At 30.0% G+C, this 23,664-nt stretch overlaps 3 protein-coding genes across 5 annotated transcripts; 2 read left to right on the forward strand and 1 right to left on the reverse strand.

Annotated features, from left to right (window-relative positions):
* Positions 1-6,435: 6,435 nt before the first annotated feature.
* LOC111033694 (39S ribosomal protein L14, mitochondrial) lies at positions 6,436-7,471 on the forward strand. Its single transcript, XM_022314566.1, has 2 exons — positions 6,436-6,613; positions 6,722-7,471. The coding sequence occupies exons 1-2, from the start codon at positions 6,611-6,613 to the stop codon at positions 7,145-7,147; spliced, it is 429 nt and encodes a 142-aa protein (XP_022170258.1). The 5' UTR covers positions 6,436-6,610; the 3' UTR covers positions 7,148-7,471.
* A 957-nt stretch (positions 7,472-8,428) lies between these two features.
* On the reverse strand, positions 8,429-23,657 carry LOC111033690 (activating signal cointegrator 1 complex subunit 3). 3 transcript variants are annotated; one of them, XM_022314562.1, is made up of 34 exons: positions 23,507-23,657; positions 22,443-22,653; positions 21,754-21,854; positions 21,358-21,509; positions 21,024-21,296; positions 20,727-20,861; positions 16,460-16,583; positions 16,228-16,390; positions 16,042-16,154; positions 15,826-15,974; positions 15,564-15,764; positions 15,313-15,505; positions 14,885-15,246; positions 14,604-14,824; positions 14,120-14,225; positions 13,711-13,935; positions 13,487-13,606; positions 13,304-13,418; positions 13,097-13,233; positions 12,829-13,005; positions 12,379-12,749; positions 12,200-12,311; positions 11,963-12,131; positions 11,680-11,900; positions 11,510-11,612; positions 10,802-11,358; positions 10,592-10,732; positions 10,330-10,518; positions 9,952-10,254; positions 9,698-9,888; positions 9,211-9,640; positions 9,054-9,140; positions 8,715-8,970; positions 8,480-8,565 (listed from the first exon to the last, which is right to left on the reverse strand). In XM_022314562.1, exons 2-34 carry the CDS (start codon positions 22,625-22,627, stop codon positions 8,480-8,482), a joined length of 6,468 nt encoding a protein of 2,155 aa, XP_022170254.1. In that variant the 5' UTR covers positions 22,628-22,653; positions 23,507-23,657. The 3 variants fall into 3 exon arrangements, with proteins under 3 accessions (XP_022170252.1, XP_022170254.1, XP_022170253.1); XM_022314561.1 differs by lacking the exon at positions 23,507-23,657 and adding an exon at positions 22,748-22,796; XM_022314560.1 differs by lacking the exon at positions 23,507-23,657 and having other exon boundaries at positions 8,429-8,565; positions 22,443-22,627.
* LOC111033693 (protein SDE2 homolog) lies at positions 19,246-20,861 on the forward strand. The gene has a single exon (XM_022314565.1). It carries the CDS (start codon positions 19,587-19,589, stop codon positions 20,307-20,309), a length of 723 nt encoding a protein of 240 aa, XP_022170257.1. The 5' UTR covers positions 19,246-19,586; the 3' UTR covers positions 20,310-20,861.
* Positions 23,658-23,664: the final 7 nt, after the last annotated feature.

A 23,664-nucleotide genomic window follows, 5' to 3' on the forward strand; every position in this document is an offset into this window, starting at 1 on the left:
CCCCCCCCCCCCTTGGATCCGCGCCTGGGCCTGTTATTACCGTATCCGTTTTCCGCCGATATAAAGTAACACATTATTTTTAATATTTGTTGAGAAAATCTGAACATATATCCATCAAACCATAATAATTACGATGTACGTGACTCACTTCATCTAACCACATAAAATCTCTAAATCAAGAAATCAACTCACTAGTATCAAGTGATATCATTTTGACAGTGTATATTCCAACGTAGGTATGCGGTATGCCAGAGTTGAGATTTCCTATCTAAGAATCGTGTACTTATTTACGTTGAAGCATATTCATACTTTTTCATAAAATATATTAGAAAAATGCATTTCAAATACAAGTACGTCCCCCGCATAGTTATGGTCTGAACTGCTGAACAAACTACTTCATTAATACAAATTTAAAAAAATACTGAAAAATTCAACTGCCTAACATTTTAAAATAAAAAAGTTGGTTCTCAGTTGAAAAAAAATAAGAATATATATGTTTGATTTGAAGGATCTGAAAAATATGTTCCCAGTTCAGTGGCTGCAGCTGCAGTGAGTCTTTAGACTCGCGGATAGATCATGTACAACTGTTTTATATAAGTTTTCACTTATATCATAATATATCATTTTCACATTGTAGTAGTTATAAACCAGAATAATAATAAATAGTAATATTCCCCAGGTACCGTGTCCACTAATAATTTCCCTATAATATATCACACGCAATGAGTGAATAAAAAAACAATACTTTTACTCAGATTATAATAACTGTGACAACGCAGTCAGAGGCACTAGTGAAAGTATTTTGAACCAATTTGTTAACACATTGAACACAAATACACAATTGTTTCTGCGGTGTACATGTCACTATAGTATTAAAATACCTGCAGGTACTATAACACATTAACACGCATTTACCATTTATTGCTCTTTTCAAACACTTTGCAATCATCTTGCAATCATTATCAGACGTCGCAGATGTAAGTAGAATAGTATAATATATATTTAATACCTATGTAGTTATATTTTATATTATATTAGTTTTACTATTTTTATTATTTTATTAAATATTTATAAAGTGTATACATTTTTTGTACCTTTGAATGTATCTTATTACTTACTATAATATTATGAAGTATAATAGGTACCTGTCACTATAATCTGTAATCGTTTCAACAGTATAATTTAAGCTTAAATGCCTCCCAACAACTCAACTTGGAATCATGATAAAAACACGTAGTTATACTAGTACTGAGCGCTTACCTGTTTTTCCCATTTATACCCACAAGGCTATATAACAGTATATTGGGTCAAAAATGTTTGTTTTTACTTTTTTCACTTTTATGAAACGCAGTGTTATTATCACGATACACCAATCTTCATCGCAGTCTAAATTCAGACTACATCTTCCTCACATTAAATGTTCAACTAAATCAAAGTAGTCAGGAAATTCTGCATTTCAAAAAAGTACCTATAGGGTTATTTATTTCATTATAAACTTCTAATATAATTACATCAATAAAACCATCATTTTTGAAACACAATTGAGATTGATGATATATCATTGACATATAATGAACAAAATATATTTTATATACCTAATCTTATGACTTATGACTGTTTTCATTTATTGCTTGCAGCCATTGCGGCGAAGCAAGAGTATGGCAAACTGTGCCTACGCCAGGGGCACAATGCCGCAAAAATTGTGAAGGGGCTCAAAAGTGTGCTTCAAAAGTCGTATTTGCAGCTATTCTACCTTCAAAACGAAATTTTTTTGTTACACTTAGTGTAAACATATTACATTTTGACATGTGTATGATTTTGTTTATTCGCACATACTGCAGCGTGTAGGTTTAATCATGAAATAATGAAAAAAGCACAAGGAATATCCCAAATTATATTGAATTAATAATTGTTGTTTTAAATAAAGGTTAAAAAATATGATTACGTCAATTTTTTTTAATTTGTAAAAAGCTCTTTTTTTCTATTATGTTTGTCGGGGGCACTAACGAATCTTCATACGCTACTGGCCGCATCTTACATTTCTAAGTACCAATAATAGTATTAGGTAGGTAAATATAATCTGGAAAATATAATAACTACATTACTACAATATGCACGGGCGCCATTATATCAATGTTTGGAGGGAAATTAATGTAAAATCCAAAAGTGGTCTTATACCCTGGGCCATTATTAGTGTTGGATATTTTATGCTCTAATCAGTTACGGAAGACACCTATGCATATTTTGATGGTTTTAGTTTTTGTATGATTAAAAATATTGTCTTTAAATTTTTCTACTAAACAGTCTGAGCACTCCCATTTTCAATCATAATTTATACCTTTACCTTTTTTCAAAAGTTTATGTAAACATATACGTTAGTATATTATTATTTCATATTTATAAATATCTTTTTAGGTAAAAATTTATATAGGTACCTAATATATCAAAGCAAATACTCTTACGCGTAGGTGCTTATTATACAACACCTATACCTACCTAGTACCTTCGATAATATAACTATATTATAATGTTGATACAACGAAAACGATTTCTATAAAATCGTGTGAAAACATAAAATAACATTATTTCAGTAATATTATGTATTAAAATCGTTTGCAGATGAAAGCGTTCAAATACACGATTGTTGTGGTTTTTGTCTGGCTGCAGCTGTTCGCGTGTTTTGCCGTCGGAAGCCCAGCGAAATCGAATAAGCCCAATGTGGCGGCTCAACGACGCAGCGGAAGTGGTTACGTCGATTTCGGAGCACACACCGGCCCGTTGGGCTCGTACGGATGGTACGCCGACTTTCCTGCAAACAGAAATTAACAAGTTTAGGTACGACCTTGTTCATTAATCAGATTTTATTATTATTATTATTATTATTATTATAACAATATTCTATTATAATATGAAATACAAAACGATTTATATTCGTTGTTGTGGCCGAATATTAAATTATAATAATATGTTTGTACTATCAGGATAATGAAAATAAATAAATATTTTAACGAAATACCTACGTCTTATTATTTTAATATAAAGGTACCGGTCCACGGTGGAAAATGTGTTAATTTTGCCGAAGCGGCCTATAGGCCATAATATAATAACCACTCAAATATTAGAAGCGTTCGTCAAAATTAAAGCGTTGCATTTTAATGAAAATACAAATACCCATACTCATATTATTCCTCCAAAAACAGCAGAGAGATGTAATATGTCTGGGGGAAATACTGCCCCAGTTTCCTATTAGACTACGCTTCCAAAATATATCAACTGCAATAATTGTTAACTTTATACTTTTACAGGCAGGTTATAAGTGATCATCATCGCCATAATTTGTGTCTTGTTGAATAAGTTGGGAGAGGGTGATGGTGAATAAAAGCAACTCCACTAAGTGGCAAAACACAATATTGCTGATGCTGAAGTATAAAAAACCGGTTAAAAAGCAAAAATATGCAAAATAAAATCTTTCATTTCTGCTCTTTGAATCATGAAACACATTTTGAGGTTATAGCCGTTATAGGTACTCTGGTATCTGTTAAGTATTTTATAAGAGTGATGCTAGAAAATCCTATCCTTGATAATAATAAACAATATTATTATTAATTTGGTATTACATATATTTTGTAAAAAATGTAGTTTGAACAAAAATTAAAAATCATTAATCGGTAAAAGTGTTTAATTGTTTATAAATCATTGTATCATAAATCATAATAGTAATGTATATATGATATACACCTATTATTTTAACGTAATTAATATATTGTGCCAGTGGCGTATATACGAATTATTTTCACTATGGGCCGATTTATCAATTATCACTAGTCAAGCAGCATAGCCATAATTATACATTTTTAAGGGAGCAGCTGTTATATAATTAAGAATTATGACATATTATACAGTTCAAATAAAAATTGCGCAATTCAATTTTATAATTATTATGTAAAATTAATTTTTTGTTTCTTTTTTTAAAAATATTGACAGTGTCGTTTGTATATTTTAATGTTATCTTACTATGAATTTAACATCAAAGTCAATAAGTCATTAAAGCAAGTCCCGTCAATATATCTAACATTTCCTTGTAGATTACTCAAAAATGATTTTAATCAACCGGCTAACTTAATCATGGTGAAAAACTGTTAACAGTTTAAATATACATACAATGCTTTAATTGAGCCTGCAATTTCACTATAGGCTCTGGCCTAGGGGGCCTCCCCCCTATATACGCCACTGTATTGTGCTGATGATAATTTGTCCCTTAATGGTAGTATTCAGTAAATAATAGAAAATATAATAAATTAATAAACAATAAAATAAGTAAAAAATAAATAGATTATAAAAAGTAAAATAATCTGAGACAATAATTTTAATAAATATGTAATAAAAATTATATTTAGATTACATGTTGGTCAAGGCATTCACAATCTTGACCATATAAAGTATAATAATACTTTATTCACGATATGGATACTATTCATGAAATGGCATTTCACGATGAAAAAATTATAAGCTTATAAAAGTAGGTACACAAAATATCAGTATTAGGTACGTATAGGTAATAGTAATTAGTAGGAAGCATAACACTTAATAGTTGGCTGATAATAGGTCATCGAAATACCTCGGTTTTCCTTTTCCTCTTCGGTGTGTATTCATTAACATAGGACAGTCATCATAATATATTTATATAACGTGACCATAGACGCAAATAGTGAGGGACTGGAAGCTATGGCCTCCCCAGTATAAACAACTGAGGATTTTACACTTTTACAACATTTTTTTAGGGGTTTTCTAACACCAGAAAACTTATCAAATAATCATATATAGGAGTCCGCAGTATGAACCTAAGCTTCTGCACCCCTAGAGCTCTCCCTTGCAAATTTCAAACACTATTTGCGCCAATGAGCTCGACATTATACACGATTACACGGACATGAGATGCATAAGAAATGAAATTAATAATAATAAAATATTGAGTACTCGAGTGAACTTGTCTGAAAGACAGCAGAATGGCGACCAACACTGTCACGACCGTCGTAGTGCCGTGAGTGCAACGTCCTAGGGTCCTCATCCGGTCCTGTGTTGTTCAAGAAATAATGACATATAATTGACATGTTGACGACAGACAGCGATGATGTGTTGCAAATACAATTTCGTCGTACCGTGGGTCTTTTGTTTTTAAAAGCTTTGTAAGGCAATCGTCATCGAGCACCTCTCGTAGATAATATTAATTATTGCAATAAATGTTATTATGTGTTGTTCCAGTAATTGATACTTATGAAATCAAATATTTAAAAATATTCACCTTTTTGAATTTGAACCACGTATCTATTTATAAATCATGTAGGTTCTTATAAAATGATTATAATAGTCACTTTATGGTACTTTCAATTATACATTTTTGTTTAATCTTTTGTATTTAAGCCACTGGTTTATAGCTAAAGGGTAGTGTCACAACAATCACAGGTAATTCAAATGTGACGTGTTTCATAGTTCCGAGATGGTATAGTCGGTTAAGCAGTTCTAGAATATTTGCCAGAGGTGGGTCGTGCCTACACGTGCAAGGTGGATTTTAATACATATTATAAGCCCGTTTTATGTTCATCGCCACAATATCATTGATATCAATATTCAATACACATGATGATTGTTCTGTGTTTCGCTTAACATGAACAATGGACATAATGATGACGGTTGCAATGCTGCAATTAATGTTTTGACAGACTGATCGTCGAGGGAAAATATCGAGCGAAGTAAACAATTTGGGGATCTGACAAATGATATCAAAACTTTTTAATAATAAAACTGAAACTTAATAATTACATAAGGCTTATATAATTATTAAGTTATATTATAAGCCATGTAAGATATCATGCTATCCAGGGTATTGGTATTATTGAATTATTTGAATAATTTGATTTCTACTAATCCATAATCCTTACAATATGGATGAGGGGACATAGGGGCAAACTATAGGCAACTTATCGGCCTTGGGCGATATGAGGATTTCCTTATCATTGGCTAGTCCAATGGAGTAACTACTACTCCATGGCGGGCCACTATCCACTTTTTTATTATCTATTAAAAATTGTACAACATAAATGATATTAAACTTATAGATAAAAGATAGTACTTGGTTATGGAGGGACGGGTACAGATTTCCCGATTTTGATAACAGCGAACATGATAANTATTTGAATTGGAAAATAAATATATTTGAATTTATTATAAACAAGCGGATTTTTTTTTTTGTGTTGGCGTCACCCTTACAGCGGTTAAAGTGGGAGTTTTACTTTTCTAAGTTGGCAACAGTGAATTCGAAAATTCCGCTATCATTAATTGTGATTTTGGAAGATATGTGCCCATCTCCTCCATGGCGGGCCACTATCCACTTTTTTATTATCTATTAAAAATTGTACAACATAAATGATATTAAACTTATAGATAAAAGATAGTACTTGGTTATGGAATATAGACAGAACTGCTGAAGACGAATTCACGCAGTTGCTTGCAATAATATTGTATACAAATCTGTAACTATTAACTAGCAATAGTATCTAGTCCTGTGTTGTTTGTGGATTCACGTTGGACGTTTAAATAGCCACTTTAAATTATGGTTTGTCTTTTGCACTTTATTGATAGTAGATTTTATTTTAAAAAACAATTACACCGAAATGTTTTCAGATAGTTTAAATAATAAATTATTTTTTAAATTATTTTTTAGACGACGATTTTCGCAGCTCGACAATTTTCTACGTCGACCGTTAGCAATCACATAATGAAACTGACTCGTCTGCGTGTGGTCGACAATAGCACAATTGGCAAGCAAGCAATGGCTGAAGGTAAACCCCCTCGTTGCATACACGTTTACAATAAGAAAGGTATCGGCACGATCGGTGACAAAATAATGGTTGCCATCAAAGGTGAAAAAGTAAAAGCTATTATTGTTGGCTGTGTCAAGGAACAAAAGCCCAATATTCCAAGGTTTGACAGCAACAATATAGTGTTGATTGATGATAACGGCACACCACTTGGAACACGTATAAATGTTCCAATTCCAATCGTTCTTAGGACTATATTAAAAGAAAAAACCTTCTCAAAAGGAACTGATTATACTAAATTGTTAGCTATTGCTACAAATTATGTATAAACAGTAATGGTAGGTATATATAATATATATAAATTTAGTTGTATATTTTTTCATTGTTATTTGTGTACTGTAAGAATAAAAATATATTAGAAACTATTTATTTTTTATAAACATTTTCTAGTATGTGTCAGGTAGTAAAAATATCAATGAACACCCAATGTAATAAAAGTAATTGTTAATTATGTGCATGCATTATTTTAGAGAAAAAAAATATTTTCAATGTGGGTCTGAGCCCGGGATTACCTAAATTCTTAATATATATAGGTACCGTTTACAGTTTAATAAATTGTCAAACAACAATAATAAAATTGATTTATTTATGAAGTTGAATTTAGACAAGAAAATAAAAGTTATGATAATTTGTTTCAACCTTACTAATTAATATATTTTGGAAAATGTTTAGACAGGAAAAGTGCATTTGGTACCTTGTTATCTTGGTTATTATTAAATATATTTTTTAAGCAGTATGAAAATATAATCTAATATCAGTTAAGAATATTACAGAATTTTTTTTACATTTTCTGTGATAAAAATGATACAAGTTTAATATATCATTGATTGAAAATTGTTTGTAAACATAAAACACAATTCTCGAAACCCATTGTTTAAAACATTGGTGCAAGCATTGAATAAATGCCATCAATTTCTATACTTTTATAATAGTGAAACTTAAGACAATGTTATGATTATATTGTATTAATTATTATACAATTTCAAACGATTATTTTCAATAAATTTCTATTAGTTCTTTTATACAAAAATCACAAGAACATTCCTAAACCTTTTTTTAATCAACTATAAATTTTTTTTTTTTTAATTTCAAAGAGAGGCCTCGGCGACATAGGCCATTGGGTTTTTGTGTTGTATAGGTTTGTATTGTAGGTTTTTGGGACGGTAGGGGGGAACACGTGTGTGTTTGATTTGGCAGAATGTTGAATGGGGCACCCGTAGGTTTCTGCCATGCCCCGGGGGTGGGGGATGGCAGCACTTGTTCTCCGGTCACCGCGACTTGTCCGGAGAAAAATGCCGCCCGGTGGCCGAGGATCGAACTGCGACCGGCTGCATCGCAGCGGACGCGTCAGACCACTCGGTCACCTCGTCCCCCAAACTATAAATTGTAATGATGTTCTATTATGTTTTTAAGAATAAACTTTCAATATACTAATGTACTTATACAAAAATATAAAAGTTGTTGAGTAAAGAGTAAGCATAGCATAATAAAAAAATAATGTATCATGAAAATAATTTATTTAAAAAATATAAATATTATTTTTATATATTATTATAAAAAAAAATAATTTTGTTCACCTTGTAATTTTTAATATATTTTTTTTATATCACATTCAGTTCAATTTCATATTGTTGGTCCAAACCAAGGTAACAATCTGACATCATATAGAAAGTCCAATTTAAAAAACCTATAAAAATAATATACATTTTAAAACTATTATATAGTGTAAACAAATATTAGATTACTGGGTTTAAAAATAATTTTGATGGACCAGTATAAATTCTTAGTAATTATAAAAAAGTATCAATAGAAAAAAAAAATGTAATTGCTATTTACCAGGTTTTGTGGGTGTAATAAATGCTAGTCTGCTAGAAGTCGTTCTATAGCGGTTATTGATATTACGTTTCAATGCTATCAGCTCCCATTGTTCTACTGAACCAAGAATCATAAACCAACCAACATCCTTTGGTTTAGAAAATTTTGGTGCATATGCTTTTGATGGTATAACACGATTGAGAATTTTTACCTCTGCAACTAATGTATATTCCGATCCTGCCAAAATGTCTATTCGTTTACCATTCTCTACTGGTTTCTATAAAAATGATAAATATTATGGTTTTCATTTGGTTAGATTGAAAATGTTTATGAAATTGAATTGTGTGAAATATTTTCTACCTTTAAAACTTCTTCACTATCAGACCAATTGCCTTGTATAAACAAAAGCACTTCTACAACTGGCATATCTATAATCGTTTTAAATGCCTAAAAGTAAAAAATAAAGTTATAAATCTTAAAAATTATTATAAGTTGGAATATTTTAGCTAAATTTTACTTTTTCAATTTCTTCATGTTCCAGTTGAGTTTTTAACATAATTTCTTCAAACCGCTTATAACTTTTAAGTGCCATATTGCATAAATGGGGTAGGCAAAGCATCGGCAACACTTGTGATGGTATCAAATGTTTTTCTACATCAGGTAAAGTGGTTACAGGTGGATCAGTCACCCATCGCGCTTGAATAATCATTTGCATCAGTTGTACTAATCTTAAACACAGCACCAAGTAACCAGCTTCTGCGGTGATATCTATCATTGCTTGTAGAATACGTATAGATTGATCTAATACCGACTTGAGATCAGTTATATAATCTGAACATGGCATTTTTAAACGGGAGAAATGTGCTTGAAGCAAAATCAATGTCTTGGTATGAGAACATTCATACAGACGGCTACCGACATCGATTGGACATTGTTTGTCTAATTCGCTGTGTACAAAATGAAAGTGTTACAAAGAAAAATTATTGTTTTCTTATTTGACTTACGTATTCATAAGATCTTCATTATGTCTAACTGGTAGTAAACTAAACTCCTCGGCATCAACTAAGACTTTTATTAACTCGTCCATACTAAGTTCACCCTTAAGTCTCTCTTGAAATGTCTTAACTGTCATATGTTGTAAATAATAATAAGAAGAAATATGGCCCAGTGGAGTAGATCTAACAGTACGCTGATCCTAAATTTAAATGTGATTAATTGTTTTTCTCTATAGTAGTCAAGGATGACTATATAAATGTACCTCATCGATTTCCACACAATAACTAGAATATAGTGTTCCAATACATCGTTCCACTAAATCTGAAAGAAATTTATTAATAGAACTTTCCTCCAAGCTATGTAATCCATAATATTCTGGGTTTTTCATCAGTCTTTGTATAAGATATGTCCAAGTCAAATATTCCATGGCATCTTGTTTTGTCTTAATGGTTCCAGCTACTATTTCAGCATTAAAATGGTCAGGCAATACATCCAACAAAGATGATTCAACAGGAAAAGGTTCATATAAAAATTTTTTATAAAAAGTTTTTTTTACGTCATGAACCTGAAAAAATGTATTGGAAGTTACAACATATAAAATTAACAAGTTGGTCAGATTTGTTTGATCTTTTATTTCTACCATGATGAGTGCTATTCCCATATTATCATATTGAGGTCGACCTGCTCTACCCATCATTTGTAACACATCAGTAATTGGCATGTCAACATATCTTTTGAGTTTGCCGTCATAAAATTCAGTACCTTTTACTATAACAAAGTGTGCAGGAAAATTAACACCCCATGCTAAAGTTGAAGTAGCAATTAAAACCTTTATACAAACAAAATAATTGTTTTGTTATTTAATTATACTTAAATAAAGAGAGGGCGCGTTGTTATCTTACTTGAATATGTTGGTTAACAAATAATTCTTCAACAATCTTACGGTCTCTATCTTGTAATCCAGCATGATGTAAGCCTAAACCAAAAGCAAGACAAAGCTTCAAATTTGGATCTCTAATATTTTCAATGATTTGATCCATTTCCTACAAAAAAATTATTTTAACAACATTTTTTCTATAAAAATATAATGATGTGTAATAGTTTTATTTTACATAATCGCTTTTGCGAACCCACTGCTTTGGGTTATCTTCTACGCCTAAGTATGCAATCAAATCCAATGCAGTTAGTCTAGTTTGTCTCCTTGACGACACAAAAATCATAACTGGTTGGGTTGGGGAGTGTTGCCTAATAGCTTGATAAATAGGTTTGTTCATGGTAGCCATTCTGGGACAATAATTTCGTCCAGCATAGCCACTAATGTGCACTTCTAGAGGAACTGGTCTCACAGATGGACGGAAATTGTAAAGTCCCATTTCGCCTATGTGTAACCAAGCTGCAAGGTCAGCAGCCGTAGACAGAGCAGTTGTCAAAGCTACAAGACGAGTATGTTGTCCTGTATGCGCTGATATAAAATTTAACCTAGAGATTATTATCTCTAACACTGGACCACGATCTTCACCCAAAAGATGTACTTCATCAAGTACTACTAAAGCCACTTGGCGGACATAGTTACGGGTTTGCCAACTACGAGAAACACCATCCCATTTTTCTGGAGTAGTAACAATTACAGATGAATTTGAAATAGCTCTTATATCAGGTGTGACATCACCTTAAAAAAAATTATTATTTGAAATTAATTCCAAAAATTAAATAAATCAAATTTTTCAATTTTTTGGCTTCAGAAAATAATGACTAGCATAATGAGTATTCAGAGCTAAAATAATGGTCCTGTATATTATATACTACACAGCTAATAATACCTGTTAATTCTACAACTGACTTTTTTAATTTCTCTTCTAACCGGATTTTCCAATCATTCATACGTTCTCTCACGAGTGCCTTTAATGGAGCTATATATACTACCTAAAACACATGATTTCATTCAACATAATCAAAGTATTTATTAAATTACATGATAATTTATTATTACTTTGGCATCTGGCTGTTCATTGAACACTCTGAACATAGCAATTTCAGCAGCTATTGTTTTACCAGATCCGGTAGGAGCTCCTAAGAGTACATTATTGTCAGTATGATATAAACAGTGAAATATTTGTGTCTGTATTGGATTAAAGTGTGTAAAACTATATAAAGACTGATAACCCTGATTTTTAAGTGCAGTTTTTGGTAATGGTTGAAGTTCCAATAAATCTAAAACACAATTTTTTTTTTATTAAAAAAAAAACTCATTAAAATATTGATGATTTGTATACCTGTCACTGAAGCATGGCTATTTGGTATTATAAGATGCTGGAAAGTTAATGGTGTAGTAAAAGTTGTACCTAACCATCGGTCTGACGTACAATGTAATATGTATTGTGATGGTAATGGTTCAACCAAAGGTATGGTAAATATCAATTTTTGTGTTTCTTTTCTAATAACCTTAAAAATATACACATAATCTTAATAAAATAAACTGGAAATGAATGGAAATAATATTTTTTCAATACTTGATTTTTAGTAATAAGAAACTGTTCCCAGTGGTATATCATATCTGTTTCTGGATCTTCGATCCAAATCCAAAACGCAACTGAAGTTTTACCATGAAACCTATCGTTCCATCTAATTACAAAATAATATAATTTATAGATTGAGAACACAATTTTATATAACATGTTATGTTACATACTCAAATTCTGGGAATAGTTCTAAATTTATTCTCAAAATAGTTCTAGTAATCGGTTGAATAGTTTCAGTAGCTTCAATATATGGAAGTTGCATGGCACACTTTTTAACAGCTGCACCTACATTTTGATTTCTTAATAAAATACCTAATTCTTTTGCATCCATTTCTCGAATACGGCTAAATGATAATTTTCTTTGCTCAATTTTATCTATTATTTCCCAAGGAAGAACATCAGAAAATTGTCGTAATTCAGATTCAAATTCCCACTGCGTCATTTCAAACATTTGACAAATTTCCAATAATTTAGCTGACATCATTGCGTTATTACGGCGTAAAACCATGTCGAATAATGCCCGTGCAATTCTTGTTGCGTTCTATTGAAAACAAATAATACATTTTTTTGTTAAAACACAACAACAAAATATAAATTATTAATATAAACTTTAAATTTACTTGTGAGATATACACCAGGTCAGATATTAATGAAAAAGATTTAGCTCTACCACGTGCAAGATATGTTTGTAAAAGTATATTAACTTTACCATTCACGTTTACAGCTGAACCATGACATTCAACATGACAATATTTACGAGCCAATGTTTCTAACTCAATAACTTCATCATCACGAACCTTTGAAATATAATTAAATTTGATATTAATATTATTCATAATATTTAATATACATATTTATAACAGATATTTATTATAATAAAGTATAAACCTTTAACTGATCAAATTCTTTTGCACTAGAAATCATTGATAATATTTCTGACATATTCATAAAAGGCTTTAGACATTGATTAAATATTTCAACACTGTCATAGCTAATATAAAAGTGACTAGCTGTACGACCCATATCTGTAAAATAAAATAATTATAATTTAAATGAAAAAACATTCCTATTAAATAATTGAAATTAGTAATAAACCTGTAGATGAGAGATCTCCAGTTCTTTCGTTGTAACGTAACATTTGTGCTCGATCTAAAGCCATTGCTGCACTAATAATAAACTCTTTTCTTTTGTTGACCAACATTGGATCCAACTGTAAGTATAAACAATAAAATAAATAAGTAAAAATTACTTCAAAATAACACTGTACGGTTTATTTACTTCAACTTCTTCAAGCGATATGCCATAGACATGAGGATTTATACGCATTCTGACAAATAAATAAGTATAACTAAGCCACATGACAGCTTCCTCAACATTTGATATTGTTCCTAGTACAACCTACAAATTTTAACAAAAAATGTATTAGATCTAGTGCTATAGCAACAATTTAAATTATTTGTTAATGGAAAGATAGCTATAATTTATTATTTAATTATGTATACCTCAGCATTCAAATTATTAACAAGATGTTGTACAAAACAACTTTCAATTGGTATTTGATTGGTAAGTAACGATAAATATTTGTGAAGTTTGGAATGTGGAGTAATTATCATTCCATGTCCAGAAGTATCAAATTGAGGTCTTCCAGCACGACCAAATATTTGTAAAACATCAAGCATACCTAGATCTATAAATGTTCCATGCTTTGAGTCATAGATTTCTGTCCCCTATAAATTATTTTAATTATTTATTTAAAATCAATAAGCCAAGCAGAATAGTATTTAAAATCAACTATGATATTATATTTTTAACACTAAATTAAATTAAAATCTTATACTATAATATTGTTTTAGCTCAAAAACTAATTATGTAAATGTAATAGGTTTATTATAAGTTATAACATATAATTACCTTAATTATAACTGCATGAGCTGGAAGATTTACTCCCCATGCTAAAGTTGCTGTGCATACCAATACTTTAATAGCACCTTCGGCAAAGTACTTTTCTACAAAGTTCCTGTAATATACATAAACAATAATAATTATATTATGATTAGTCTATTCTTGTATGACTTATATGTATTAATAACATAAAGATCTGATGTAATTGTACACCAAAGTAATTAGAAATATGTCGCCTAAAATGTTATTAAAATTCTTAAAACACATACAATTTGATTTTCAAATAGTTGTCACCAATTACAAGTATATACAGTTAAATTAATTAATCTATAAAGTATATTTATACAAAAAAAATAAAATAAAAAAGTAAATGGTTTTTCAACTAAAATGGTAAAATGTTTTCACAAATGTTCACAAATGTTATGCACATTTCTCACTCCGATTAAACTACATAGACTTAAAAGATAAACAAGTAAAACCATAAATAATTTACCTGTCAGATCTCAAAAGACCAGCATGATGAACAGAAAATCCACTATTTAATAATTCACTTAATTCTTTTGAATGACAACGCTCAAAAGCCTTTTTAGCTATACCTATTCTATTAGAATCTTGGGGTAGGAATGCAGTCTGATGATTTTTCTGAGTGGATAGTTCTCTAAAAACATTAGCTGTTTTTATAGTAGCATTACGAGCATGAACAAACACCATAACCTTAATACACAATATATTAAAATTAAATAAATATTTACTAATACTACAAAATTAGCTTACCTGATGTCCTTTTTGTACCATATCATACACTTTATCATAACAAACAGTATCCATTTCCTGTACCATTTTTACAGTCTTGCTACCACGAACCCCTATAAATGTTTGAACTAATGGCACTGGTCGAAATCGTCCATCAAAATAAAATAGCCCTTTATAAAGATTGACTCTTAAAAAACGTGCTATGTCTTTATAATTTGGCAATGTAGCAGATAAACCAACAATTCGAATCATGCTTTGGGAAGACTCGACTTGTCTTAAAGTACGTGCTACAAGAGCCTCGAGGACTGGACCACGATCACCGTGTAATAAATGTACCTCGTCTATAATCAATAGCTTAACTAAACTTGTTAACGCAATATCTCCTAAAACAACAAACATATTAGAATTAAGGATATATACAATAAATATATACAATAAAAATGCCAAACCTGTTCCTTTCCGAGTAGCTACATCCCACTTTTCAGGAGTTGTAACTAATATTTGAGTGTTAAGCATTTCTGTTTTAGTGAGTGACATATCACCAGTAAATTCACGAACAGAAATTCCTAGGCTAGAAAGGCGTTTAGAAAAATTTGCAGTCATTTCAGCAGCGAGAGCTTTCATTGGAGCTACATATACAATCTGAAATACAATTTTCGATAGTGAGAAAGAATATGATGATGAAGGTGAAAATGTATACCTTAAATTCATTTTTATTTATTTCATTATTCCTAATGTGTTGTTTAATTTGATGGATTATGGTCAATAAAGCAACATTAGTTTTTCCAGCTCCAGTTGGGGCACATACTAGTAAATTTTCATTAGTGTTATATGCTGCATCAAAAACTACAGATTGTATTCTATTAAGATGAGTAATTCCATGAAAAGCTTTCTGCCCAACCTTTAAACATAAAAATAAACATTAGTTATAATATCAAATGTTTACCAAATAATCAAATAACTTCATCAAGTGTTTCAATGGAAATCAATTCTTTTCCAACAGTCAATTCTTGTGTCATTTTTGTAACTGGAATATAAACTTCTTCATGTGTTCGATGGTCTGTTCTTTTGGCTCCCGCAGGAATAACACATGATTCTCCAGAAATGAAACCTATTTGATAAATATAATTTGTAGAAACATAAAATCGAAATTATAAGAAATTATAAGAAATACTTACAACTTGACACTTTTGATTCAAAATTCATATCATATACATGGGGGTATTTCTGAGCTGCAGGTGCTTTTCTACTTTTTGGGTCAATAAATGTAGGAACATTTGCTGCACTTGTCCTTTAATACAACCATAATTTTTCATTTTATTTCAAGATTAAAGCAGAATAAGTCTATTTATAACAACACTCACGTTTTAGAAACCATTTTCAAAATCTCATCATCTGAATCTGAATCCTGTCGGCGATTTATTTTTTGGCAAGCTTTTTCTTCTTTTCTTAATTCTTTTCTAAGTAATTTATCTTCTTCAGTTTCAATAGTAATCATTTCCATATGTCTAGATCTTTTTTCCATTTCTGTATAAAGTGATAAAAGACAAATAAGAATTAATATTTGAAAAATAATCTATACATTCATTTTCATACTTAAATTCATAGGAAACAAAGATTTTTTTTCATTTGTAGCTAAACACTGTTTCAAAATATCTTTTCTGTGTTTCAAAAGTGTTTCAATGAGTGTAAGTCTTGCAAAACCAAGCAGATTAAACAACTACAAAATATTAAAACAAATTTAATTTAAAATATAAAATCAATAGATTTCTTAAAAAACTATACACTTATCAAATTTAAATTTAATAATTTATTATACTACAATTTATACACCAATACATACATCAATTTACACTTGTAAGAACTTTATTAAAAATAAAAAATATATGATGTTAAATACAAACTTATGGAAATCTATAGAGAATAGATTTAATAAAATTAATTGCTGGTGTTAATATTTATACATATTCATAGACCAGAAAGTTTAGTTAAATTATGAACTAAGTATTTTCTTAGTTTTGAGTTCATTAATAAACGTATAAATTTTATTTTTTATTTATAAAATTTTTTTTTTTTTGTCATATTTATTTTTATTTGTACAATCTGTATAAAAAAATATTTACAATAAGTACAATGGAGATAATGATAGTATATATTGGTAATTGGACATGGTTGACTTGTTGAAGAGACTATTCATTAATAGCACTTCATGGCAGGATGGTGGACTAGTCAACTAGTCGATTAGTAGGTCACGGCACCAGCTACGCTTTAAACGTCGGCCAGGGTCGCCCGGGATTGTTCGGCAAGATAGGTTTTGGATGAGAGGGTTTCGGTGATTTGGAAGTTTAAGGTGGAAACGTTTATAGAGGGTTTTGGCGACGTTTTTTACTGTCGGAATGAGGAGGTCCCTGTGGAGGGTATCATTTGTAACATAAAAAGGGGCTTTGGTTATCTGCCTGAGGCATTTGGATTGAAATGTTTGGATTCGGTTTATGTTGGAGTCTTTAGCTGAACCCCAGAGTTGGATTCCGTAGGTCCAGATAGGTTTGAGGAGTACTTTGTACATGAGGATTTTATTGTGTAGTGAGAGATGTTTGGATGATAGGAGGAGGCGAAGTTGTCTTTGACGATTATTTAGTACAAGTCGTTTGTTACGTATGTGGGTAGCCCACGTGAGTCGACGATCTAGGCATAAGCCTAGATAACGGACATTTTGAGCGGTCGGGAGTGGTTGGTTGTTGAGTGTGATAGAGGGACAGCTTATTGGTCTGAGAGTGAATGTGCAGTGAATGGATTTGGATTCATTGAGTTTGAACCCCCATTCTTTGTACCATGTCGAGAGGATGTCAAGGTGGGTTTGGATTCTGCTGGATGCCTCGAGAGGGTCATGGTGAAGAGCCAGGATGGCTTTATCATCGGCGAAGTCACCGGTGGTGGTGAAGTTGGTAGTGGGTTGGTCTGATGTGTACAGGTTGAATAAAAGAGGTGCCGCTACAGCTCCTTGCAGTACTCCAGCTCTAATTGATGATATGTCAGATAGGGCTAAGCCATATCGTACGGAGAAGTGCCTGTCTTCTAGATAGGACTTGAAGATTAAGTAGAAGCTGGGTGGAAATATTGATTTTAATTTGAAGAGGAGGCCGTGATGCCATACCTTGTCAAACGCTTGTGCTACATCTAAGAAGGCGCCTGTGCAGATTAGTTTCTTTTCAAGAGAATAGGAAATTTTGTCAACTATACGATGAACCTGGTGTATGGTGGAGTGGTTATTACGAAATCCGAATTGATTGTCTGGGAGGTTTGTGTCAATGATTGGGAGTAGGCGTTTAAGTGCAAGTTTTTCAAATACTTTGGAGAAGAAAGGTAGAAGGCTTATTGGTCTGTATGAGCTGGGAGAATTTATAAAATTACTCATATTTTTTTTTCTATCAAATTAAATTTTTGGGAATAAATAATATTTTTTATTATTACCTATCTAAAAGTATGCTGGTATGCATTAATTAAATTATTTTAATTAAAAAGTATATGCTTGCACAAAAACCAGAAATTAGAAAATAAAAATCTTATAGAATTAATTTAATGATTATATGTATAAGCAACGAAATATTTATAATGCAAATACTGATGTAGGGGCCTTTAATGTTATGTAATCACAATTTGTATGTTAACATAAATTCAGGTTATTTCATTGTAACATCTATTTTTGTTCAAACATTCAGAACTTTGAACAAGGTCTGATTAAATATTGTTGTAGGCTACATTAATAATGCTTTAATCATAGTCTGTGATATATATAATTTGAAATTATAGCTTTAAATTTATTAACTACTAATTGTATGTAGTGGTTTACTGATTTTTAACTTTTAATAAAAGCAATCCATACTCTGAATTCCTAATATTTCCATAAAAATATTTATACTATGGAAATTATTTATTTATTAAAGTTCTCAAATCTCATAATATAAGAGGAGTTAAGTCTAACTCATTCTTCGAGATTGCACTACTTCAATATAATTGTGCAATACTTTACTAAAGTATAAATTATCCTAATAAATATTGTTTACATCATTATACAATTAAAATATTAAATTAATTAATGTAGCTTTTAGCCAATTGTGTCTCGTTGACCATAGACCATAGATATTTAAAATTAAAAGAGTAGAAACAGTAGAAACTAGAAGCAGACTGTAGATATAAATAGGTAATATATATCATATTATATTATCTCTATCACTAAAAACATGAATGCCCATGTCTCCAGCAACAGTTTAAGAAATTAATATTTTATTATGCCGACAGTGAGTTGTCTGCACTGTTTTTTATCAATTATCATACAAGGAAACTGAAATCCATAAAGGAGCACAAAGAGAATCTGGTACTGAGATAGTTCATAATATTCTCTATCATATAGGTAGTACATATACGAATACACAACAAACATAATATTATTACACAATTACAAATAACTGTTTACTATTTGCTGCACAAAATAATAAATATTGCTTTCAAATTTTAATATTGTAAATAAATACAGTACGGTATTACCACGATTTTAATATATATATTTTTAGTAAGATTTAGTACAAATGTCAAGTGCTTTCTGAATATTTCATAGTTTTTATTTTGTTAATTTTGATGAATTGTGATTTGTGTTCATAAATTGTATCCAAAAAGTTTATTGTTTTATAAATACATTTATATCGAGTGAAATTCCAAGTATAAAATGGATTTAAAGATGGAGAAACTGACGTTTAATGTTACATCTGAAATGTCTTTGCATAGTATACAACAATTTGCTTGCATTGAAACGGGTATGTTACAGAAGGACTTTTACTTGTTGTTTAATGGCAAAATTTTAAATGAAAATACTGTTCAAAATGGTATTGTACACATTGTCCCTCGGATAATGGGAGGCAAGGGAGGATTTGGTTCAATGCTTCGAGCAATTGGTGCACAAATTGAAAAAACAACTAATCGTGAAGCCTGTAGAGATTTAAGCGGTCGTCGGTTACGTGATATCAATGAAGAAAAACGAGTGAAAGATTTTCTAGCCAAAGGAGGTCCCAGCACAGAAGATCCTGAAGAACGCAAAAAACGCAAATTACAACGTCTATGTCAAGCACCCAAAACAGAATTTAAAGATGAACATTATGAAAAGCACATGTCCGAAATGACAGAATCTGTTTCAGATGCAATAGAGTGTGGTTTCAAAGCAGGTACATCAGAAATTCCAATTAAGAAAAAAATTAAATCCAAAGGATATTATGATTCCGATTTGGATACAGATAGCAGCGGTGATGAATTAGATGAAGAAAAAGTGTCTACTGAGTCAATCAAAGAGGAGCAATCAGACGAAGAATTAAAAGAAACAGAAAATGCTAATAAACGTAAAAGTTTAGACTTAGAAGATACTGATACTATAACAAAAAAAAGAATCAAAGTTTAACTATTTTTTAAATTAATTTAAATAATTTGATTGATTTTTGTTTCAAAAATAAATTTATAACTGTAAAACCGGTAATTGTAAATTATACTTGTAACATTTGACACGTAAGGTATTGTTAATTAAGGGAACATACTTAGGAGTTTAAAATAAATTTAATACAAATTACAATTATGCCTAATAATATTTATGTTCAAAAACATATTTTAATTTTAATGCTGTTGTTTGGATTTTGAGCAAATAGCAATATAGTAGTGTTATTATCTTATTTTGTTGGTCTATTCAACTTTGATCAACTTATGAAACATACTTGAGAAATTTAATGTTATTAAGCCGTACTTAAGAGGTTTTATTATCATTTCACTAATTGTATTCTACATTTATAAATTTTAATAATACATGAATAATTTTAATACTTACTTCATCTTGAAGTTCAGTATCAGATTTTTGAGTAGAAAGTAGATCTATGATACTAGTATAATATTCCTCATCTGAAACACCTAAATCTATTGATGAAGTCTTACTAATCTGTTTCAATAGCCAAGCTCTACCAAACTAAAAAAAAGTAAAATAACATTTTAACATCTACAAATTATCTAATTGAATATGAAGATAATTTACTAATTAAAAATATTGAACTCATGGATTTCATGCTAGTATGAATACCTTCCAATATTTTTAACAAGTTATTGAAAGATGGAAAAAAAAACAATTTACGTTTGGAGACTTATTTATGTTTTTTTCTTCATTATAAGCCATGGAAAATAACTTTGATGTCTTTGAGCCATAGTCCTGAACAGGTAATTTGGCAAAATTTGGAGGTACCCATTTGTAGTTTGGTTTATAACGTAATACACCATTGACTAAAGAATTCTGATCTTCGTTCAGATTTTTTTCATTATCAGCTTTATGATCGTCGAGTTTCTCCCAAAGTATTTTTAATTTTTTTAAACTTGTATCATCCATTAACTGTTCTACTTCTTTAACCAACTATAATTTGAATAAAATTATAATTTGTATACAATAGGCTGACTAATAAATTATGAATTACCTTAAATATTTGATCAGCATTATTATTTGATACTTTTCCAAACATACTTTTAAGCTCTAAAATATGTTTCATTAATAGTCCAGAAACACCAATAAATAATTTGAAGAAAAATAACACTGATGAACTTAATATTTCTGGTTGTTCATCTTTTGCTAAAATATAAATTATATTTAAGAAGCAAAAAATGAGATATTTAAAAACAAATTGTGAAAATGTAGGAAAAAACATAATATTCTAGATAGGTTAGGTAAATTATATAATAGTATATTCTATAATATAAGAATCTTAAATGAAGTATAAAAAGTAAAAAGACTAAATGATTTTAAAAATTTATGTTTATGTTGGCATAATCAAAACAGCATAACATTAACAATAACCGTATCACTTAATACTTACAAAGGTCTTGTGCTATTCCATACAACATATTCAAATTTTTCAAAATAATATCATTTTTAGGATCATTAATAACATTACACAGTTCAGTAAAAGTAAGGCATCTAGAAAATAAATCTAAGTTAATTACAATGAATTTTCACTTAAAATTGTATAACACTATAAATGCATAACAGTTACAGTAAGTCTGGAAACTAATCTATAAAATATTCTGATAGACTACAGAGACTGACATTGTTTATTTTGCTTTATTCAGCTTGGAGCAAGTTATGGTAAGTTGAGATTTTAAATTTAAAAGTGATCACAATTAAAGTGTAAAATATCAATCTGAGCAGTTTGGTCAAATCTAAGCTTTTTAACATTTTTTTAAATCCGTATATTATAGTTTTAAATGATTTTTCCTTATGCTTTAAAAAAGCAGACAAACTACGTCTTTTTTATTAGTAATTGATGATTATTGTCATCTGAAACTTTTAAGAAACTCGTTTTTATCAAAAGTAAATAGACTAACATAATTGGAAAAATGCAAGTTACTACTACCTATATATCAAGCATTAGAATACATCAATTTTTCGATTATTATATTTTGAATCCATAATTTTTATTAAATTTGTTTTGCCCATAAGACAAATCCTAATAATAAACTTTTCAACAAACATACATTTCAACAAAATATTAAAAATAATAATTACTTCTGAAATGTGTTTTCTTCTTCCTCCTTTAGTTTTTTAATAACACTTAAGTTATGACTCCAGACATTAATGGGTTCCATATATTCTGTAATATCGCTGTTTAAATAAACACGGACAGATCTCGTAAATCTAGGCAACTGACCAATGCTAATGTGCTCATGCACACCAGCTTTTACTTTTTCCATAATTAGGTAGGTAAATATCAGACCACCTATTAAAAAATCAAATACTTAAATGTAAAAATGTTAAGCTACTGTTACGGATAATAATTGTAAGTTTAAAACTGATCTAATATTTTGTCATACTTGATTTAAGGAGTTTTATAATTTCATCACAATATCATGAATTTAATCAAAAACTTCGTACACACACACACCCAAAAATTATTTAAGCGAACAATAAAACAATTAAAAATTTCAAATGTACACGTTCTATTTTTGATTGAAAGACAACATTATTCAATATTATTATTATATACTAACTACATAGTAACTATTACTCGTGAAGTCGTGAATGCCATGAGTACAACTTTATTGCTTAAGTAAATTTAAAATAATTCTTATCACTCTCCAAGCCCAGTAACTCAACTGAGATAAGGAGATTGATGCATGAATTTTGCTTTTAGTATTAATACTCTATGGTTTGGATTGTGTCACGAACTATATATATATATTATTATGTCATGGTCCGTAGTTTTTTAACTGCCCGATGCCCTACAATATATTTTGAATCAAAATCTATAAGCTTTTGGCAGTTACCACAACTATAGATCAAATAATCCGTGTTGATACCTTGGTTTAAGCGGCATACACGATCAATATTCGATATTGACAATATTAATAATTGTTATTTGTTATTGACCGTGTATTCGTTATATCGCAATTTTGCGGGTACTCCAATAATATTCAAATTTGATAGTATCAAAACCGTTTTGATATTTATTGACTTGTTTATATTGATGGTGTAAGGGCCGCTTAAAGCTAGTATTAGTTAAATTATGATCTAATAGATATTTAGACAAATTAAATCATAATTGAGATTGACATACTATCAATCTGACATACTTAATCTACTCTGTGATACTATGATGAAGCCATGAAGGTAAATTCTGAAGTGCGAATGGTAAATACTAAATGTCTAAATAGTAAATACAGATTTCAGCAGCTGTGGAGGACGAACCGACGAACCACAGACGAACGGATGACTAAAAAAACGACGATTT

The sequence above is a fragment of the Myzus persicae genome, unplaced genomic scaffold (genome assembly GCF_001856785.1).
Source record: "Myzus persicae strain clone G006 unplaced genomic scaffold, MPER_G0061.0, whole genome shotgun sequence".
Taxonomy (NCBI): domain Eukaryota; kingdom Metazoa; phylum Arthropoda; class Insecta; order Hemiptera; family Aphididae; genus Myzus; species Myzus persicae.

What these genes read in the sequence shown, in the direction of transcription:
- LOC111033693 (XM_022314565.1), top strand. Translation starts at nt 19,587, where the DNA reads ATGGATTTAAAGATGGAGAAACTGACGTTTAATGTTACATCTGAAATG.
- LOC111033690 (XM_022314560.1), bottom strand. Translation starts at nt 22,627, where the DNA reads ATGGAAAAAGTAAAAGCTGGTGTGCATGAGCACATTAGCATTGGTCAG. An exon ending in GAAGAAAACACATTTCAGAA is followed by an intron (nt 21,855 to 22,442) that starts GTAATTATTATT and finishes TTTATTTTCTAG; the next exon opens with ATGCCTTACTTTTACTGAAC. An exon ending in TAAATAAAAATGAATTTAAG is followed by an intron (nt 15,506 to 15,563) that starts GTATACATTTTC and finishes ATTGTATTTCAG; the next exon opens with ATTGTATATGTAGCTCCAAT.